The sequence below is a fragment of the Colobus angolensis genome, unplaced genomic scaffold (assembly GCF_000951035.1).
Source record: "Colobus angolensis palliatus isolate OR3802 unplaced genomic scaffold, Cang.pa_1.0 Scaffold9, whole genome shotgun sequence".
Classification (NCBI taxonomy): Eukaryota; Metazoa; Chordata; class Mammalia; order Primates; family Cercopithecidae; genus Colobus; species Colobus angolensis.
Window position 1 is genome coordinate 3,830,754 of NW_012122931.1, and position 18,586 is coordinate 3,849,339.

The window sequence follows — 18,586 nt, forward strand, 5'->3', positions numbered from 1 at the left end:
TTGTTTGTTTGTTTGTTTGTTTTTGAGACGGAGTCTAGCTCTATCTCCAGGCTGGAGTTCAGTGGCACGATCTCAGCTCACTGTAACCTCCGCCTCCCAGGTTCAAGGGATTCTCGTGCCTCAGCCTCCCAAGTAGCTGGGACTACAGGCGCCCGCCACCACGCCCAGCTAGTTTTTGTATTTTTAGTAGAGACGGGGTTTCACCTTGTTGGCCAGGGTGGTCTCGATCTCCTGACCTCGTGACCTGCCCGCCTCGGCCTCCCAAGTGTTGGCCTTACAGGTGTGAGCCATCTCGTCCGGCCCCGTTCCCGGTTTTGAGATATGGCTTGTTCTGGAGTGACAGCCACCTGTTGCCTCGGCCCCCCTCCTCCTTGGAAGGCAGCAGGCCTCTTCTCCAGGGTGGCCTTAGGGCTAGCTGGCCCAGCAGGTTGGCATTTGCCCTGCCAGGGGCCTGCTCTGTGAAGAGGTAGAGGAAGGAGAGAGGACGGGGTGGGGTGCGGGGAGGAGGTGCCTGGGAGCCCCCATGTGCCCTGGGGAATAGAGGACAGTGGGACAGAACACGAGATGTGGCTGCCACTGTTGGAAGGGACCTTCCGTAATGGGTGCCCACTCCCCCAGGGCACTCATTCCAGAGACAGCCCGAGACCATCTCTAGCATCGCTGCTGTTGCATCGCAGCTGTCTCTGACCCGTATATAGAGAGGTGGGTGTCTCTATATCGCCTATTTTACAGGCGAGGAAACTGAGGCTCAGAGAGGTGAGGCCCCTCGCCCAAGGTCACACTGTGGGAAATGCAGCTTGGAGGCCTGAGCCCTGACCCGTCTGGCTGCAGAGGTGGGATCTCCACCTCCAGCCCTTACTGGGTGGTATGGGCTCCACGGGGGCCACACGGCCGCACACACAGGTGACCATGGGTCCTTGGGCTGTCACCGTGCAGGGCATGGGGGGGTGGGGGCGCGCAGCAGGGGCAGCGAGAAGGAAGGCTTGGCGTTCTGCTTGTGTCTTTGTGTCTTTCTGCCTCGGTTTCTATTTCCCATCCTCTCTGTCTCCGTCTCCCTGCATCTCCCCGTGTCTCCCACTACGTCTCCACTTTCCTTCTGGGGCTCTGTCTCTCTCCACTTTCTCCCTGAGGCGCTCGCTGTGTCCCTCTCACTGCATCTGTGCGTGTCCCTGTCTCTCTGTCTCCCCTTGGACTGTCTCTCAGTGCCTGCCTCATCTCAGTCTCTCTGTGCCACGCCCTCGCCCAGCCCCCAAGAAGGGGCTCCTCTGACCCCAGATATGCCTCTAATGCTGGCCCCTTCTCTCTCCTGTTTGTCTGTCTGTCTGTGTCTGTGCGTCCTGGGCGGGCCTGCAGCGGCCTAGCTGTGGTTACATGCTGTGCACTGTGCTGCTGGCCCTGGCTGTGCTGCTGGCCGTGGCTGTCACCGGTGCCGTGCTGTTCCTGAACCACACCCACACGCCAGGCACGGCACCCCCGCCTGTCGTCAGCACTGGGGCTGCCGGTGCCAACAGCGCCCTGGTCACTGTGGAGAGGGCAGACAGCTCCCGCCTCAGCATCCTCATCGACCCGCGCTGCCCCGACCTCGCCGACAGCTTCGCACGCCTGGAGAGCGCCCAGGCCTCGGTGCTGGAGGCGCTGACCGAGCACCAGGCCCAGCCACGGCTGGTGGGCGACCAGGAGCAGGAGCTGCTGGACACGCTGGCCGACCAGCTGCCGCGGCTGCTGACCCGGGCCTCGGAGCTGCAGACGGAGTGCATGGGGTTGCGGAAGGGGCATAGCACGCTGGGCCAGGGCCTCAGCGCCCTGCAGAGCGAGCAGGGCCGCCTCATCCAGGTAGGGCTGGGGTCTGCGTCTTGGGGTCTTGCTGGAGGCAAGGGGTCGGTGTTGCCACGTGCCAGGCGCCTGATGTCCACAGCCTCACTTAATCCCCAAGTGCCCCAGACAAGGGGCTACTGCTGTTCCCATCTACAGATAAGCCCATGAAACTCAGGGAGGCGCAGTCACTCATCCAGGGCCGCACAGCTACTGGGAGCCAGGATTCAAATCCAGTTTCTCTCCTGGTGACCCTGGGTAATTGTACAGCACCCCATGGCATTTGGCACTCAGTCAAATCCAGGGCTCGAGGGCTTCCCCAGTGCTCCAAGATGCAGGCGAGGCAGGGCATTGCGCCCCCATCAGGAGCAAATCGAGGCTCAGAGAGGGGATGTGACTTGCTAAAGATCACGTGACTGGTCAGTGCGACCCCATCAGAGAGAGCTACACCCCATCTCTCCACGACCCTCCCAGTTCACTACCATGCAATGCCTGCAGCTTCCCAGGGACAGAGATACCAGTCCAGGCAACCCAGCCAGACCCCTAGCCTGTCCCAAACCACCTCCACCCTCCCCACCCCTGCCCCCAGCCAAGCCAGGCTCCCGCCAGCTCCAGGTGGGTCTGGGTGAAGACTCTCCAACTTCGGCTCTGAGACCACACTGGAAGCACTGCCCACCAGAAGTTCCGCCTTCACAGGATGAGGGACGTGGGATCATCTCATCTGCCTCCACCCTTTTCCAGGACAGAAATTGGTGGCCCAGAAACGGGTGGTGATTTTTCCTGGGTGCCGTGGCCAGGTCAGACCTGGAATCCAGTCCCCTTGGAGCCCTGCCCAGCCCCGGCCCTGTGCCACATCCTCCCGGTGACTCAGATCCCTGGAGGCTAGAAGCCAAGCCCCTGCCCCCATGGGTGCCCCATCCCCTTCCGCCCCACCCCCCAGCAGCCACTGGGAGAACCAGGCATTTGGTCACTCAGCACTCATGAGCAATGGGCCCCTTCCCTGCCTCTGAAGGCGGCAGCTGGAGAAATTACAGTCCTCATCACCCTGTCTGGATGACTGATGGGAAGGTAGCTTCCCCTTCCCGGGGTAGAGGGATGTTTAAACTGCCTTCTGGCTGCCCGCCGCCCGCGGCTGCAACTTCCCCACAGGCCTCATCAGCAGGGCTGGGGGCTAGGAGTACCTCCTGACTCTGGCTGACCTGGGACCCCCACCTCACTCCAAATCGCTCAGCCCCTGGTCAGCTCAGGCCCAGTTCATGAAGGCCTACCCTGAGAGCTGGGGTGGGGGATTTAGAAGGAGGGACCCCAGAGTCCTGCCCTCCCAATAGCCTGTGTAGAGGTACAGAGTGTTCCCGCAAGACTAACAGCCTTTCTGGGTCCAGGAGCGCCGGCTCACCTGACATATTTACTTCCCCAAAAATGTTTGATTTGACTCATTCCCCACAGACTGGATGATTCAAGAGACAGTGTGTCTTTATGTTTCATTCAGAGGCAGTGAGCCGTGCTCTTAACTCCTCCCTTCCGAGCTTCCCAGACCCTCAGTCGATCAGACGTGGGTTTCTCAAAGCTGTGCCTGCAGGCACCTTGGGTTGGAATCGCCAGAGGTGTTTGTTAAAAGGCAGCTTCCTGGCCGGGTGCGGTGGCTCATGCCATAATCCCAGCACTTTGGGAAGCCGAGGCGGGCAGATCACTTGGAGTCAGGAGTTCAAAACCAGCCTGGCCAACATGGTGAAACCCCGTCTCGACTAAAAATACAAAAGTTAGCCAGGTGGGCGCCTGTAATCCCAGTTACTCAGGAGGCTGAGGCAGGAAAATCGCTCAAACCCAGAAGGCAGAGGTTGCAGTGAGTCCAGGTCACACCACTGCACTCCAGCCTGGGCAACCGAGCGAGACTCTGTCTCAAAAAAAGGAAAAGGCAAGTTCCTGGGCCTCATCCCCAACCCCTGCAGCCCCCCAGACAGGGGTGATTCTCACGTGTAGTCCCTGAGGCCTGCTGGTCATGGCTGAGCTGAGCCATTCTGCCCAGAGGCTCTGAGTCCACAGAGCTTAGATCCAGTCTAGGCCCCATCTGTGCCAGCTGTGGGATGCTGGGCAGGTTGCAGCCCCTCTCTGGGCTGGTTCTTCTGACCCATGACATGTGCATAACACAGTCTATGCTGAGGGGATATTGGAGGGCCTGGCTACAGGGCTTTGCTGGCTCTTATCACGTGGGGGATACTCACCGTCCGCACCATCAGCATCTCCTTATTATTATAGTAGAAATTGTTTGTGAGCTGAAATTCAAACTTATAGGGAACCACCATGCCACTATTGAAAACTCCCTTTTATTTATTTTTTTTCTTTTCTTTCTTTCTTTTTTTTTTTTCTGAGGCGGTCTTACTCTGTCACCCATGCCAGAGAGCAGTGGCGCGATCACGGCTTATTGCAATCTCCACCTCCTGGGCTCAAGCAATCCTCCCACCTCAGCCTTCTAAGTAGCAGGCACTACCAGTGTGCACCACCATGTTTAGCTAAGTTTTTTTATTAAAAAAAATTTTTTTGTAGAGAGGTCTTGCTGTGGTGCTCAGGCTGGTCTCAAACTCCTGGCCTCAAGCAATCCACCCACCTTGGCCTCCCAACGTGCTGATATTACTGTGTTGGGCCGAAAATCCCTTTTCTGATAGGAATGATAGGCCTACACCATGTGCTGGGCTCTGTGTTGACAGGCACTTTGCAGCCCAATAGCCCCAGGAGGTTGTACATTTGTTATCCCATTTTATTTTATTTTAATTCATTTATTTATTTTTTTTGAGACATGGTTGTATGGCTCTGTCACTCAACTGGAGTGCAGTGGTCCGATCTTGGCTCACTGCAACCTCTGCCTCCCGGGTTCAAGCAGTTCTCCTGCCTGTGCCTCCTGAGTAGCTGGGATTACAGGCACACACCACCACACCCAGCTGATTTTTTTGTATTTTTAGTAGAGACAGAGTTTCATCATGTTGGCCAGGCGGGTCTCAAACTCCTGACCTTAGGTGATCCACCCAACTTGGCCTCCCAAAGTGGTAGGATTACAGGCGTGAGTCACCGTGCCCGGCTTTGTTATCCCATCTTATGGAGAGGGAGACTGAGGCTCTGAGTGGCAGGTGCCTGTGCAAGCTCGCTCACACAGCTAAGCAGTGCTGGGGACAGCAGGTCTGATGCCACTACCTCTAAGCGCTGCCCAGCCCTCCCCTGATGCGCCTGTGCAGCTCGGCGAGCAGAGAGACTTACTTCGCCATTGATTCGGGGCATGTTTATATGTTCATTTTCAACTTTAATCATCTGCTGGTTTAAACGGAGGTCTTCCCTGCCCGTTAGCAAGAGGGAGGAGGCCGTGCCTGAGTTTTCTGAGTGTGTTGTGGCTGTGTTGACTCAGATAAATGGGCAGCACCGGTGTGATTTAACCAAGTGATCTTCGCCGCACACACATCGCAGGGCAGCCCCCACCTGCCGTCTTCCCTCCCGCGCCGGTTTGGGGGTGCTCCCTCTGTTCCTCCGTGGGGCATGGAGCTCGTGTACAGGACGCTGCCGTGACACCCAAACGCTCTGCCTGCTCCTTTCTGCTCCTCTCTCCCCCTACCTCAGCCCTCACTGAATCACCTGCTCAGCCGAGGGGAAACTGACAGGGAAACTAAAAGCTTTGCAGGGCCCCTGCCTCTGGATGAGCCGAGAATCATATTTTGTAAACTGCCGGCACTGTATATTTCTATTTTCCTTCTGCGAATGGGCTATTATCTGACAAGTGACAGGTTCAGTGTGTAAAGATCTGGCCGACTCCACGCTCGCTGGCTAGCCAGCTGTAGCTTGCCCGCCACCCCCTCACCCTCCACGTGGTCCTGCAGCCTCCTGCAGCCCAGGGTGGGGGCAACAGACCTCAGACCCTTCAGGCAGCCAACACAGGCGGAGGTGCTGGGGGACAGCATCGCGCTTGCCAAACTCCAACCCCAGGGCTGTGATGGAGGGAGGGTGGGAGTGAAGGATGGAGAACAACGGCTGAGCTCCCCAGCCCAGGCTCTCCTGAATCCCCCCACTCAGAGAAACAGGGCTCACTATCCTGGGTTACAAGGCAGTGGAGACATGGAGAGATTCCGACACTGTTCCAGGGTCACACAGCTAGTGAATAGGGGAGAGATTGGAGTAAAAACACAAGACAGTCAACACCAGGACCTGGGTCCAAACCAGCACTCTGTCCCCATCCCGACGACCCTGGTCTCCTACACAAGAACACAGCCCCAGGCCCCTTTCCTGCCAGCCAGCCCTGGGGAAGTGGCCTGAGTCCTGGTCCCTGCCCCCAGTGCCATCCTTCACTCTCAGGGATCTCTCTTTTGAGGCCTCAGTTTCTCCATTTGTCACAAGAGATGACAACCTCAAGTCCTCCCTCTTTGCGGCGTGGTGGGGGACCCAGTGAGGTCATGGACATTAGAGAGCCACAGAAACTCAGAGTGATGTTTGCATGGGGAGTGGGGGTGGGATGGGGAAGACTTGTTGGTCCAGAAGCCCCGTGGCCTCCCCAGCCTCGGGGCACCCCTCTGTCAAGTCCAGATCAATCACTCCTGCCTCAGCAGCCTTGCTTGGGATCGAAAGAGGCAGCGGTGGGGATGTCTGGTAGCCTGGAAGGTGCTGTGGGAACTTGGTGTGCTGAGTACCCAGCCGGTCCTTGCCACTGTGCTGGGCACCTCCCATGTGTTGTCACTGGTCCCCATAGCAGTTCGGCCAGGCCAGGGGAGAGGAGGTGTGGCGAGGACGCTCCCCTCCGGTCATAGAACTGGCAAGTGGACTCGCTGGGCTGAAGCTGGATTTGCCCAATGCCGGGCGCTGTCTCCCCGCACGGCATGGCCTCCTCCAGTTTCCTCTTCCCTGGGCTGAACACGCAGAGATGGCTGAAGAAGACAGCCTGGGGCAGCAGAGGTGGCAGGTGCCTGCTGGAGCTTCCTTCCTTTCCCGCCTGCTCCCCGGCCCTCCCAGCCCTCGAGGCCCCAGAGCACAGGCTCCATCATAGCCCAGCTGGCCCCTCTGACTACTTTGGACAGGGACCCAGGGGGCAGGGTAGGGCGGGGGCTACCATTGAGCCAGGAGCCCACCTCTGCCTCAGGAGAGGGCCCACTCTGGCCAGTGACCTGCTATGTGCTCCACCCACCCCCCAACAGAGCCCCTGCCCCCTCGGCTCACCCCCTGTGTCCGCAGCTTCTCTCTGAGAGCCAGGGCCACATGGCTCACCTGGTGAACTCCGTCGGCGACGTCCTGGATGCCCTACAGAGGGACCGGGGGCTGGGCCGGCCCCGCGCCAAGGCCGACCTTCAGAGAGCGCCTGCCCGAGGAGCCCGGCCCCGGGGCTGTGTCACTGGTGAGTGGGGCAGGGGCTGCCTTCCTCCGGTGACTTGGGTCCCAGCTGTAGGGAGTGGGGAAGCTGGGGTGAGGGTTCCCAGCCATGACACTTCCAGGGCCCCACCTCGCTTCCATGTGGCCTGTGCTGAAGCCCTCTTGGTCCATTCTCCAGATGAGGAAAGTAAGGCCCAGAGAAGGTGATTCTCTCACCCGGCCTCAGCAGGGAGTGGCAGAGCCAAGGTTGGACTTCAAGGCCGGTGCTCTCTCAGCCCCATGGGACCCCACGTGCATTATCGATGGACAGACAGTGTGGGCGAGGGGGCTGGGCAGGAACGCGCTGGGGGCCGCAGCCACCTTGACGGCCTTGCCTGCCTCAGGCTCCCGGCCCCGAGACTGTCTGGACGTCCTCCTAAGCGGACAGCAGGACGATGGCGTCTACTCTGTCTTTCCCACGCACTACCCGGCTGGCTTCCAGGTCTACTGTGACATGCGCACGGACGGCGGCGGCTGGACGGTGAGTGTCCCAGGCCGAGTGGGTGGCAGGACAGGCACTGGGGACCGCGAGGCTGTGTACGTGAACCTGGGCGTTCTGAGCAGCCTCCCACCCAGCCCTCCACCATGGACCTGTGGACTGGCCCCGTCCCGGTGCCCTGTGGCCTGGCCTGACCCCGCCCCTACAGAAGAGGGGAACAGGGGACTCTGAGCTGACCCTGGGGGACCCACTCTGGAGTGGACATTAGGCCGGAGCCACCTTGGGCTCCCTGAGATCCCCAGCCGTGGCTCTTCCAGTGGGGGGTTTCCAGGCAAGTTGGGGTTTGGGCCTAGGAGGACACGTGGCAGCAGGAACCTGTTGCTAACGTGGGTTCCAGGGCTGTTGTGTGCGGGCGCCTGACTTTTTGAACTACCCAATACACGGCGCATGTGCAGAAGAGAAAGGAGGAGTGTGGCTGCTGGGAGCAGAGACCCCCTGCAGCTACAGGCTGACAGGAGCTGTCTGATTCCTGCGCCTCCTGGTTCCTGCTTGGGTGGGAAACAGGAGGGAGATGTCCCAACTGCCAGTCACAGGGCAGGGGCGGGACCACACGAGGTGCTGGGAGAATGGTGCATGAGACTGGGACTGGGAAGCCCCTGTCCCAGTCCTCCCGAGGAATTGACAGGCCGGGGGGCGCTGGGGGTGGAAGAAGTCACTGTAGCAGAGATGAGGGTAAAGCTTCCTGGAGAAGGGGGCATTTCTCATGAGCCATTAAAGTGGGGAGGATTTCTGAGTGCGGGCAAGAAGGAGAAGGTATTCCAGGAGGAGGAGGCAACCTGACGCGGCTCCCAAGGCACATTTGGGGAGCAGGGCCCGAGAGATGCGTGGTGCGTGAGGAGATGAGGCTGGAGTGGTCCGGCCCCAGGCTGCAGGGTTGGGATACACACTCGGGAGCTACTGGGGGTGTTGAAGAGAGAAGACGGGATGGAGACTGTGCTTCAGGAGAGGTGACTTGGCGATGTGCATCCTTGGGCAGTGGGGAGAGGGACAGGGAGGAGGTGTTATGAGCGTTCAGTCCTCAGGTCTCTGATGGGGCCCTGACAGCAGATGTCAGAGAGGCGAGGAGCCTGGAGGTTCCGCGCTCTGGCTCCGTCATCCACAGACCGCCCCAGGCATGGCTCTGAGTCCTGCTGTGTGACCTGGGGCAACTTAGCTCGGTTCTCTGAGCCCCCATTTCCTCGGCTGTGAAATGGGGATGCCTGCCTACATCCTTAGAGCTCTTAACTGCAAGCACAAGAAAGTGGGGGGCTCGGCTGAGAAGGAGTGTGCTGGAGAGAGACTGGGAGGCCAGAGATGCCAGTCAGGGCTGCTCAGCCAGGAACAGAGACCCCAGACCAGGCCAGGGGGTGGCCCGGTGAGAACCCCACTGCCCCAGTGCTGTTGCTGCTGAGTGCAGGATGCATCTCTCCCGGGATCTTGGTGTTGACTATTTTTGGTGTATTGATGTCTAGACCCACAAACATCTGGGGAAGGGGCTTAATATCAGACAAAACAAGTGACCGAGAAATAGGAGAGAGGGAAGCCTCTTGGCGGGGAGTTTTTGGGGGAGGCAGGGTGTAGGCGGCCTGGGTCAGCGTTGAAAGGGGTCAGCCGTCCTCAGCAGAGGCAGGACGTGGGGAGGCCCGCACAGGCGGGCGGTGGAGGGGCGAGTCCACCAGCAAGGCAGAGCCTGCTGTGTTAGGAGCCAGCGTGAGAACAGACGAGAATCCCCCCAGGACCCTAAAGACAGACACATCTCTAAACCTGTCTGCAAGCTCCAGAGGAGAGCTTTTAAATGGACTGGAGCTGCGTCTGGGGGATAAAAGCTCTTTTGTTTTCCTAACGCTGAGAACGTCTGAGTTATGGCATTTGCTTCTGGGAACCCCTTGGCGGGCGGAACAGTGAGAAGGCACCAGCCGAACCCAGAAATCAGAGTTCAGGGTCAGGACAGGCTTAATGGAAGATCAGGATGCCGGCACGGGCCATGCGTCTTCCACTCCGGTGGACGTGAAGTCAGTCTCCCGGGAAGTCAATCAGGATTTGGGCTGGGAGGTGGGTCATTCCGTCGGCCTCGGCTTCAGGGGTGATTAGAGGGGAGTCGATGGGGAACTCCCCCCCAGCCCTGGCGCTCAGACACCCGGTTCTGGGGGCTCTGGGAGAGAGGCCATTCTCATCTGAGAAGTGCTTGCATGGCCAGTGAGCATTAATATCCATTCGGGCCTCCATCAGAAGCAGTCTTTGCCCAGGAACCTCTCGACATCTGTCAGGATCACCCCCCTGCCACACGGAATCTCTTGGAAACTCAATTTTTGTTTGGGAAGGAGCTGGCTGCCACCTCTCCAGCCCCGGATACCATCCATCCTCATTAGACTCCCTGTCCAAACTGCCAGGCCTTGAGCGCCAACGCCACCTGATCCTTCCTGGAGGACAGGGCACCTGGAGCTGTGCCCCGAGACCCTGGGGCTGGACACTTTCACCAGTGCCTGCTTCCTGGAGAGACCTGCGTGGCGAGGGTGGAACTCAGCAGCCCTGTCCCCAGGGCCACTTTACAGTTCATGCCCTCCTGGCCCCCTCCCCCAGCATCATGCCAGAGCCCTTCAATCCCTGGAGGCAGGCAGGGCAGCCTCAGAGAAGGCCAGGGATGTGCCCAAGGTCACCCAGCAGCCTCCAGGCCTCCCACAGTGGCACACACTTATTCTTGTGTTCAAACACTGAGCGCCCAAAGCAAGCCAGGGCCAGGGAGGTCAGCAGCGGCTAGACAGGTCAGCAAGCTCCCGGCCTGGCGGACAGAAGGACAAGGAAGCCGACTTGTGCCAGGAATGGGAAGCCCCGGGGCTCAGAGGAGAGACACCTATTCCAGTCTGGGGGATGGGAGGAGTGAGAGGCAGGGAGACCGTGTGGCTTGTTTGGGGGCCATGGTAGCTCAGTGCTACTGGCCTATCTGGTTTAAGGAGGTTTGGGTCCAGGACAAGGCAGCGGGGGCGGCAGGGGCTGGGTCATGCAGGTGATCCTCAGACCCCATCCTTCTGTGGCAGGAGTCCCAGGGGCAGGGACCACACCCTCCTGTGGCCACGTTACCTCAGGGTGGGCACCACACCCGCACACCCTTGGCACTCTCTAAATGCTTGCCAGATGATGGCTGTTGGCATCCTTTGGCTGCGTAGCTTTACCTCTGTAAGTCTTGCTTTTCTCATCTGTAAAATGGGTACCATATAGAGCTGCTCTGCAGATGTGGGCGAAGTCAGAACCCTTCACGGGTTGCTCACCTGTGAGGAGTGAGCAGGGAGAGGGGCTGGGAGGGAGTCAAGGCTGAGCCCCGGAGGTTCCCTGTGAACACAGGATCTGGCTCTGCCTTGTAGCATCTTATAATCAAGGGGAGGCGGAGTCGTAAAAAGAAAGGCCAGTTTTTCTTATTCAGAAGGTGCCGAGTGGGATGAAGCCGGCCATTGCCAGCCCCCACCCCCCACCCCCAGCGCCCCTGGCTGTGTGAGATGCGAGGGTCATATCCCTTCTTGGAGGGCCCCTTGCTCATCTGTCCAGTGGGGTGACCCTCTTGCCTGCCTTGCAGGGCCTGGGGAACGGGGTGGCTGTGCCCAGAACCTGCTGCAGGTGGGCGGAAGGAGGGCCTCAGCGCCTGAACTCCCCGCCCCCACCCAGGCTCCCTGTCCTGCTGCACAGTCTTGTCTCCACTGCAATCTGCCAGGGGCAGCGCTGTCCCCTAGGCCTGATTGCCAAGCCCTCATCATTGCATAGTCACTGGCTGGGGTCACACACACTGGGTCCAGATCAACATGTCCTTCAGCAGGGACTTGGAGTGGCTACATAGGACCCTATACCCGCCTGCTCCCATCCCAGGCACAGCCAACGTCTCCCAACACCACGGTGCCAAGTGGCCCAAACCCTATTCTATGTGGCCCTGTACTCCGCCAGGTGCTTCCTGTGTGCGAGGTCAGCCAGTACACATCTGCCTGTAATTGGTTCCCCTGGAACGGAGCCCCCACTTCCCCCGACCTGAGCTCTCCAGGCAGGGAGGAAAATCCTGCCCTCGCATGGACAGCATCAAAGGAGCCCAGCAGCAGGCTCAGGCTCGGGGAGGGATGAGAAGCTCCCGGGGCCTCCCCAGGTGCCAGCCTGGACCCCTTTGCCAGGGAGGCTGAGCAGCAGGACCTCGGGGTCCAGTAGACGAGATGTTAGCTCCTTCCTACTTGGGCTGCAGCTGTGGCCAGCCCTCCTTGTCCCAGAGGCAGTGGTGGCAGGGGATCTGCTGTGACATTGATGGGCCACAGTGTCCCCACGCTGCTGCCTGGCCCACGCCCTGCCTGGGGAATGGGTCCTCAGCACACACACACATTCATAATGGCGAGGTGACCGGTGACTGGTGACAACACCCTCACGTTTCCTTGGTTCATCGCGCAGAGAAAGCATGCCTCTATTGGGAGCAGTTTGGGTTTTCCAAACTTTTAACGGAAATAGGACAATGCACGTGCAGGGCCCAGCCTCGTGCCCGATGTGGCTCAGCACCCAAGAACCAGCAGCTTGGCAGTACTGTGCCAAGTGCCGGCAGGCACCGACTGCCAAGCCTGGGAATGACGGCAGGGCGCCAAGCCCGGGGGTACCATTTGCAGTCAAAAACAAGGAGTGGGTCCGATTTCCTTCTGGGCTCAGCAGCTGGCTCTGAAGGGAGGGTGGTGATGTTGGTTAGACCTACTGTGTGCCATCCAGTTAGGCATTGACTTTGTTACGTCTTCCCCACCGGCCCTGCGGGGGCTTAGGCAGAGAGAAACAGGCTTGGAAAGGTTCCGCGACCTGTCCGAGGTCGTGTGGCCTGTGAGAGGCAGAGTCAGGATTTGAACTCAGCTCTGCCTTGTTCCGGACTGAGCCCAGAGGCTTCCCTGGGGGCACTGCCCAGAGGTGTCCAGAAAGGAGTTAAGGAAAAGCCAGACTCCTGGGAACGCCGCAGAGCCGCCCCAGGGCTGCCTGTGAAGGGCTGCCGTAGTGCACACATCCAAGTTCTTTGTTCTTTAAAAACATGAATCCTCCTCTGCCAGGACCCCTCTGCCCCCCTCCGAGAATCACCTGATCAGAAAGCTGGGGAGGCTGGTGGAGGCCACAGCTCCACAACCAACGCAGTCCTGTCTGTAACTGGTTTCTGCAGCAGTTTCATCACAGTTAGGAAAAACTGCAGTTGCTGCTTCCAGGGGGCCGTTCTAAGGCATCGGAGACCCTCTCTCCCAATCTCATAGGGTTTGGACCCACCCATCCCCCATTCCTTGGGTTTCAGCTCCTCTGACCAGCTGGCAAGGCCCTGCTTAATGTGCCGTTCAGCCAGGCATCTCCTCCTCCAGGGAGCCCTCCCAGATAACCACCTCCAACTGCCCCAGGAGAGGGACTCACTCCTTCTCAGGGCTCCCAGCAAGCTCTGTTGAATGCTGTGCATCAGCGCATTTAACTCTCATCAAAACTTTGTGGGTTGAGGCGTTTATAATCCCAGCTTTACAGATGAGGAAACTGAGGCCTGGAGTTTGGAGGAATGTAGCAGGGTGGGAGCTGCTCGCCCTGTGGCTGCTGGCTTGTGCGTCTGTCTCTCATGGGGCTGTGAGCTTTGAGGGCCAAGGTCATCCCCGTGAGCCCAAGCACACATGGGGTGCTGTGCAGGAGCCCTTATTCTGCAGGGGAGAAGCCACATATCCTGTTGGCTGGAGTCTGGGTAGAACTCAGGTCTCCTGGGTGCCAGCCCAGGGAGCTCCCTGGGAGTGAGCGTTCACTGTCATCCCCACTCCTCTGGCCATCTCAGCCCTGCACACCCAGGTTGCCCACTCTTCCAAGCCTCAGTCTTCTCATCTGCTTAATGGGAGCACCAGCCCTCCCTCCAGGGCTGTGGCAGGGAGGGCCAGGCCGTGGTCATCCTCTAAGGCATTGGCCGGGTGCTGGGGTGACCACAGAGCCCAGCTCAGTGCTCAGGACGCCAGCTGCATGTTCTGGGCATGGTGGCAGAGCAGTAGCTGGTTGGTCAGGGTCTGTTTGCAGAGGTAGCCCTGGGCGGGATGCAACCTGCAGAGCGTGAGGCTGTAGCAGCCCAGAGGCATCTCTGCCTCCTTTGGTCCCCGGGCCCCGTCTGACAACACAGGGCCGTCGGTGGCTGCTGCTGTCTTCCTTCCTCTGCGTCCAGAGCTGTCACTCCTTCCTTTGAACCCGCCCAACACCATCTGCAGGACCATGTGGGCCCAGCTGTCCCTTGGCAGAGCCCCTCTAAGTGGCACTTCCAAGATGCGCTGGGCGGCGGGCTTCTGAGAATCCGCACCAAGAAAACACTCTCTGTCTGTCTTCCCACTCGTGGCATCTGCCCAAGAAGCCGTGGCCGCAGTGAGTGTTTCTACTCAATCGTTTTTCAGCCAGGACCCAAGAAAGATGCCCCCGGAGCTAGACCAATTCATATTTTGGCCTGACAATGAGTCAGTAATTTTTGTTTCCCTGCCTTTTGCTCCCCGCCTCCATTTTGTTTTGTTTTGTTTTAAGACGGGGTCTCACTCTGTCGCCCAGGCTGGAGTGCAGTGATGCGATCTCGGCTCACTGCAACCTCTGCCTCCCGGGTTCAAGCGATTCTCCTGTCTCAGCCTCCCGAGTAGCTGGGATTACAGTCAGCCCACCACCATACCCAGCTAATTTTTGTATTTTTAGTAGAGTTGGGGTTTTGCCATGTTAGCCAGACTGGTCTCGAACTCCTGACCTCAAATGATCTGCCCGCCTCAGCCTCCCAAAGTGCTGGGATAACAGGCATGGGCCACCGTGCCCAGACTCCCCACCCGTTTTTGCCGAGTGGGGATTCATGTTTGGTGGGTGGGGCAGAAAGAAGGGGAAGTGGATGCCTGGATCCTTTCCTCACTTCTTCCCTCTGTCCTCGCATCCTGCTGGTCCTCGTTCTGTAATTAAAGCCCTCTGTGCTTGGCCACATCCAGGCGTCTGGCGTCACCAAGGTCCAGCGTCGCTGAAGCTGTTTGCCAGAAATACAAAGTCACAGCTGCAGTTCATCGTGGGCTCAGAGTCAGACTAAACATTCCCCCACACGGGGGAAGCTTGGAGAACCCACCTGGTGATCTGGGCTGCGCTTTTGGCACTTGCACTAGTCAGGCCACGTTGGGCTGTCATTGGCTTGAGGTTGGGGCAGGTTTCCAAGCCTGAGATCCTAGCACAGGGCCTGGCATAGGCGGTCACTCGGGATTTGAACCAAGAAATCACGACAGCCCACGGCAAAGGCTGTCAGCGGTTCCCAAACTGCAGCAGTACTCCGTGGGCCACTGGCAAAATCAACTGAATCGGTTTGATCAACATTATTTTTCCAGTCAAACAGAGTGGAGTACTACACGATAGAAAATATCAGTGCACTAAGGCCGGGCGTGGTGGCTCACGCCTATAATCCCAGCACTTTGGGAGGCTGAGGCAGGTGGATCACGAGGTCAGGAGTTCCAGACCATCCTGGCCAAGATGGTGAAACCCCGTCTGTACTAAAAATACAAAAAAATTAGCCAGGCGTGGTGGCAGGCGCCTGTAATCCCAGCTGCTCGGGAGGCTGAGGCGGAGAATTGCTTGAACCTGGGAGGCGGTGGTTGCGGTGAGCTGAGATTGTGCCACTGCACCCCAGCATGGGCGACAGAGTGAGACTCTGTGTCAAAAAAAAAAAAGAAAAGAAAAGAAAAGAAAAGAAAAAAGAAAATATCAGTGCATGTCCTTCTGCATTAAGCTAAGTCTGGAGTCTGGATGCGTGTGCCAGTGTGGTGACGTCGGTTGCATCTCCCTGGGACATGGTCAGTCTGCAGGTCACTTCTCCAAGGCCAGACCACGGATGTATCTTGGTGCCTTGAGAGGGGGTCCGCAGTCCGTCACTGCACACGGTAAAGTGCCCACGTTGGCTGACAGCTGCTGCAGTTAATTTTTTATTTTTTTGAGACAGAGTCTCACTTTCGTCACCCAGGTGAGAGTGCAGTGGTGGGATCTCGGCTCACTGCAACCTCCGCCTCTCGGGTTCAAGCGATTCTCCTGCCTCAGCCTTCTGAGCAGCTGGGATTACAGGCGCCCACCACCATGACTGGGTAATTTTTGTATTTTCAATAGAGACAGGCTTTCGCCACGTTGGCCAGGCTGGTCTCTAACTCCTGACCTCAGGTGATCTGCCAGCCTCGGCCTCCAAAAGTGCTGGGATTACAGGTGTGGGCCACCGCTCCCGGCCAATTGCTGCCGTTTCTAAGTGGGTGTTGATTTGGGCTACATGGACAGGAGTGCCAGCCATGTGTGATTTTAGTGTCCTTTCTTGGGCAGAGGCAAAGGCAGGGGGCCAGGTGTGCTCACCCCAATTGATTGGCACCAAGGAGGAGCCCCGGGTGGGTGGTGGGGTCACTGTAACTGGCACACAGACTCGGAGGGCAGTGGGAAAGAGGGGGCTGAGGACTGTGGGTGCAGGGACCAGCTCTTGGCACCAGAGGCCTGGGTAGGGGGGCACACTCAAGGCTGCAGCCACCCTGGTCAGTGGACCCGCCACCAAGTGTGAGTGTGGACAAAGCGTCGGGTGCCGGCAGCGAGGGTAGGTCCAGACGGCCATGGGACTAAAGGCACAAGATGTAGTCGGACCCTGCTTTCTGCTGCTCACGGCCGCCTGGCCTCTGGCCAGGGTCCGAGCTTCCACCCTGTAAGGGTGGGGCGCCTGGGCTTGGGGAGGGACAAGGGCATGCAGAGAGCACGTAGTCCCCACGCTGAGTCTCGACTACCCATCATCCCATCAGCCAGGACACAGGGGCGGGAACAGCCCCTCCCGCCGCATCCTGAAGAGTCAGGGCAGGGCTGGGGTCTGGCGAGTTCGGTAAGTGGCAGCATTGGTTCCAGGCATCCCGGGGTGGGAGTGAGTGCTGGAGGCAGAGCCTGGGGGATCCTCTCAAAGGCTGTGTCGTCTGGGCTACCGGGGCTTCCTATTCTCATTCTGGATGGTCCCTCTGAGCCTTCTGGAAGAGGCACAGCCGGGCACCTGTACATCAGCCCACCCGCCCCTGGTTGGACGTGCCCACAGGCTGCTGGCGTCTCCCCACCACCCCTACTGTGGCCTACTTCCCTGCATTTCCTGCCCCGCCCAGCAGGCAGACACAGGGCCCGGGACCCTGCCCCTGCTCCAGGGCCACCCTGCTGGCCAGACCTGCTCTCTCCCCCTCCTCCCAGTCTGTCCTGCCTCTCACCGGGTTGGGGTCCCCTGAGCACAGTGTCTCCTGTGTTCCTTTGCCCTAAGGTCCCTGAGGGCAGAACCGTGACCTTGTGCCCGCTGACTTGGCTTCTGCAGCTGGTGCCTGGCAGGAGATGCTCAGTGGAATATCTGTGTGAACGAGAGGCTGGGACAGACCCCTCGGGAGGGCTGGGGGAGAGTGGAGGCCGGAGTCCGGGAGAGGCGCAGTGGAGGCGGGAGCCCTCGGCCAGGCCTGGGCCTCGGTGTTGTTACTCTCCATCCAGCTGCCACGTGCTGAACACCTATGTGCCAGGCCTGAGCTTGTTCTCGGTGGATGGTTGTAGCCTGGGAGGAAGGTGTGGCTGTGATCTCTGCTTTACAGATGTGGGTGCTGGGGCCCAGAGAGGTGGGGGTGCTTGCCAGGGCTCTCTAAGGCAAAGCTGGGGCCCTGGAACCCAGATACACAACCCCTGCCTTCAGGAACTCCCTTATGGAACTGAGCACTGAGTATGCCCAGGTCCCCAATCCCTAGGGCAGAGGCCCAGCCGACGGCCAATGCCAGCCAGGCATCCCGGGGGGCTTCGGGCCTGCTGGTCCCTCTGGCTCCCCTCCTCCTTCAGAAACAGGCTCCCGCTGCCTGTTGCCTTCTCAGGGGAGAGCCTGAGCTTCTGCCAGGATTAGGCCTTTGAAAAGGTGCGTGCTCAGGGTCCCAATATGCAGCCATCAATACGGCTCTCCACTGCTCCTCAGATCTCCCCAAGCCTGATCGAATTTCCTTCCGCCCCAAGCCAGTCACTCCTGAGGACTTTCAGATTTCAGAGCTGGGCCAGGTTTGAGGCAGCAAAGCACGAAAAAGGAGGTGTCATCTCCCTCCAGCTCCCTGACGTCAGAGCTGCCCAAACGCCGTGACAGACACATCCCTGAGGGCTCAGAGCATCGGCAAACGCTCACACGGCAGACGCCTCGGGTCAGACTGGGCACCCAGGCAGTTCCGAGCGACTGAAATCAGGCTGCTTAGTAATGAAACTGGCAGCTCGCCGGTGCCGCAGCCAGATCTCTAACACATCAGACTGACACAGATGGAGGCCGGTCGGGCCGCGGTAGCTGCCTTGGAGAATAAGCAGGAAAAGGCTTGTTAAACAGAAAGAGGGCTGGAAGGGCTGGGGAGGCCAGCCGGGATGGATTGTCAGCGGATCCTGTAAATACTCCAGGCAGCTCTGGTCGGGACCAGCGTGGTATTATTTCAAAGCAATTTAACCGATGGGATTCCTGATTCCCAAATCAAGAATGTTATTAAAATGAAGAACAGAGGCAGCCTGGGCACTCGTTGGTACCCAAGTCACACCCCGCCGGCTGTGGGCTCCTCGTCCTCCCCTGAGCAGCCACTTGGACTCTGGTTTCCCAGTACCCTGACCCCCGCCCAGGCTTGTTTTGGGGGAAGGGAGCTTGTTGAGGGATGAGGCTCTGGAGGCCAAGCCTGGGGTGTGTGGGGGTGCTCTTGGTTCTCAAAAACTGGAGGATAGGCCGGGTGCGGTGGCTCACGCCTGTAATCCCAGCACTTTGGGAGGCCGAGGCGGGCGAATCACGAGGTCAGGAGATCAAAATCATCCTGGCTAACACGGTGAAACCCTGTCTCTACTAAAAATACAAAAAAATTAGCCGGGTGAGGTGGGGGGCGCCTGGAGTCCCAGCTACTCGGGAGGCTGAGGCAGGAGAAT

The 18,586-nt window shown here is 59.0% G+C and overlaps 1 protein-coding gene across 1 annotated transcript in view; it reads left to right on the plus strand.

The window, feature by feature from the left end:
* Positions 1 to 729: 729 nt before the first annotated feature.
* The window catches only part of FIBCD1 (fibrinogen C domain containing 1), a 30,182-nt gene continuing 12,325 nt past the window's right edge, over positions 730 to 18,586 (plus strand). Inside the window, exons 1-5 of the mRNA XM_011931192.1 lie at positions 730 to 756; positions 1,354 to 1,833; positions 7,015 to 7,174; positions 7,533 to 7,675; positions 9,288 to 9,299. Coding sequence (XP_011786582.1) covers positions 1,372 to 1,833; positions 7,015 to 7,174; positions 7,533 to 7,675; positions 9,288 to 9,299 — 777 coding nt within the window. The 5' untranslated portion in view covers positions 730 to 756; positions 1,354 to 1,371. The remainder of the gene's footprint in view (positions 757 to 1,353; positions 1,834 to 7,014; positions 7,175 to 7,532; positions 7,676 to 9,287; positions 9,300 to 18,586) is intronic.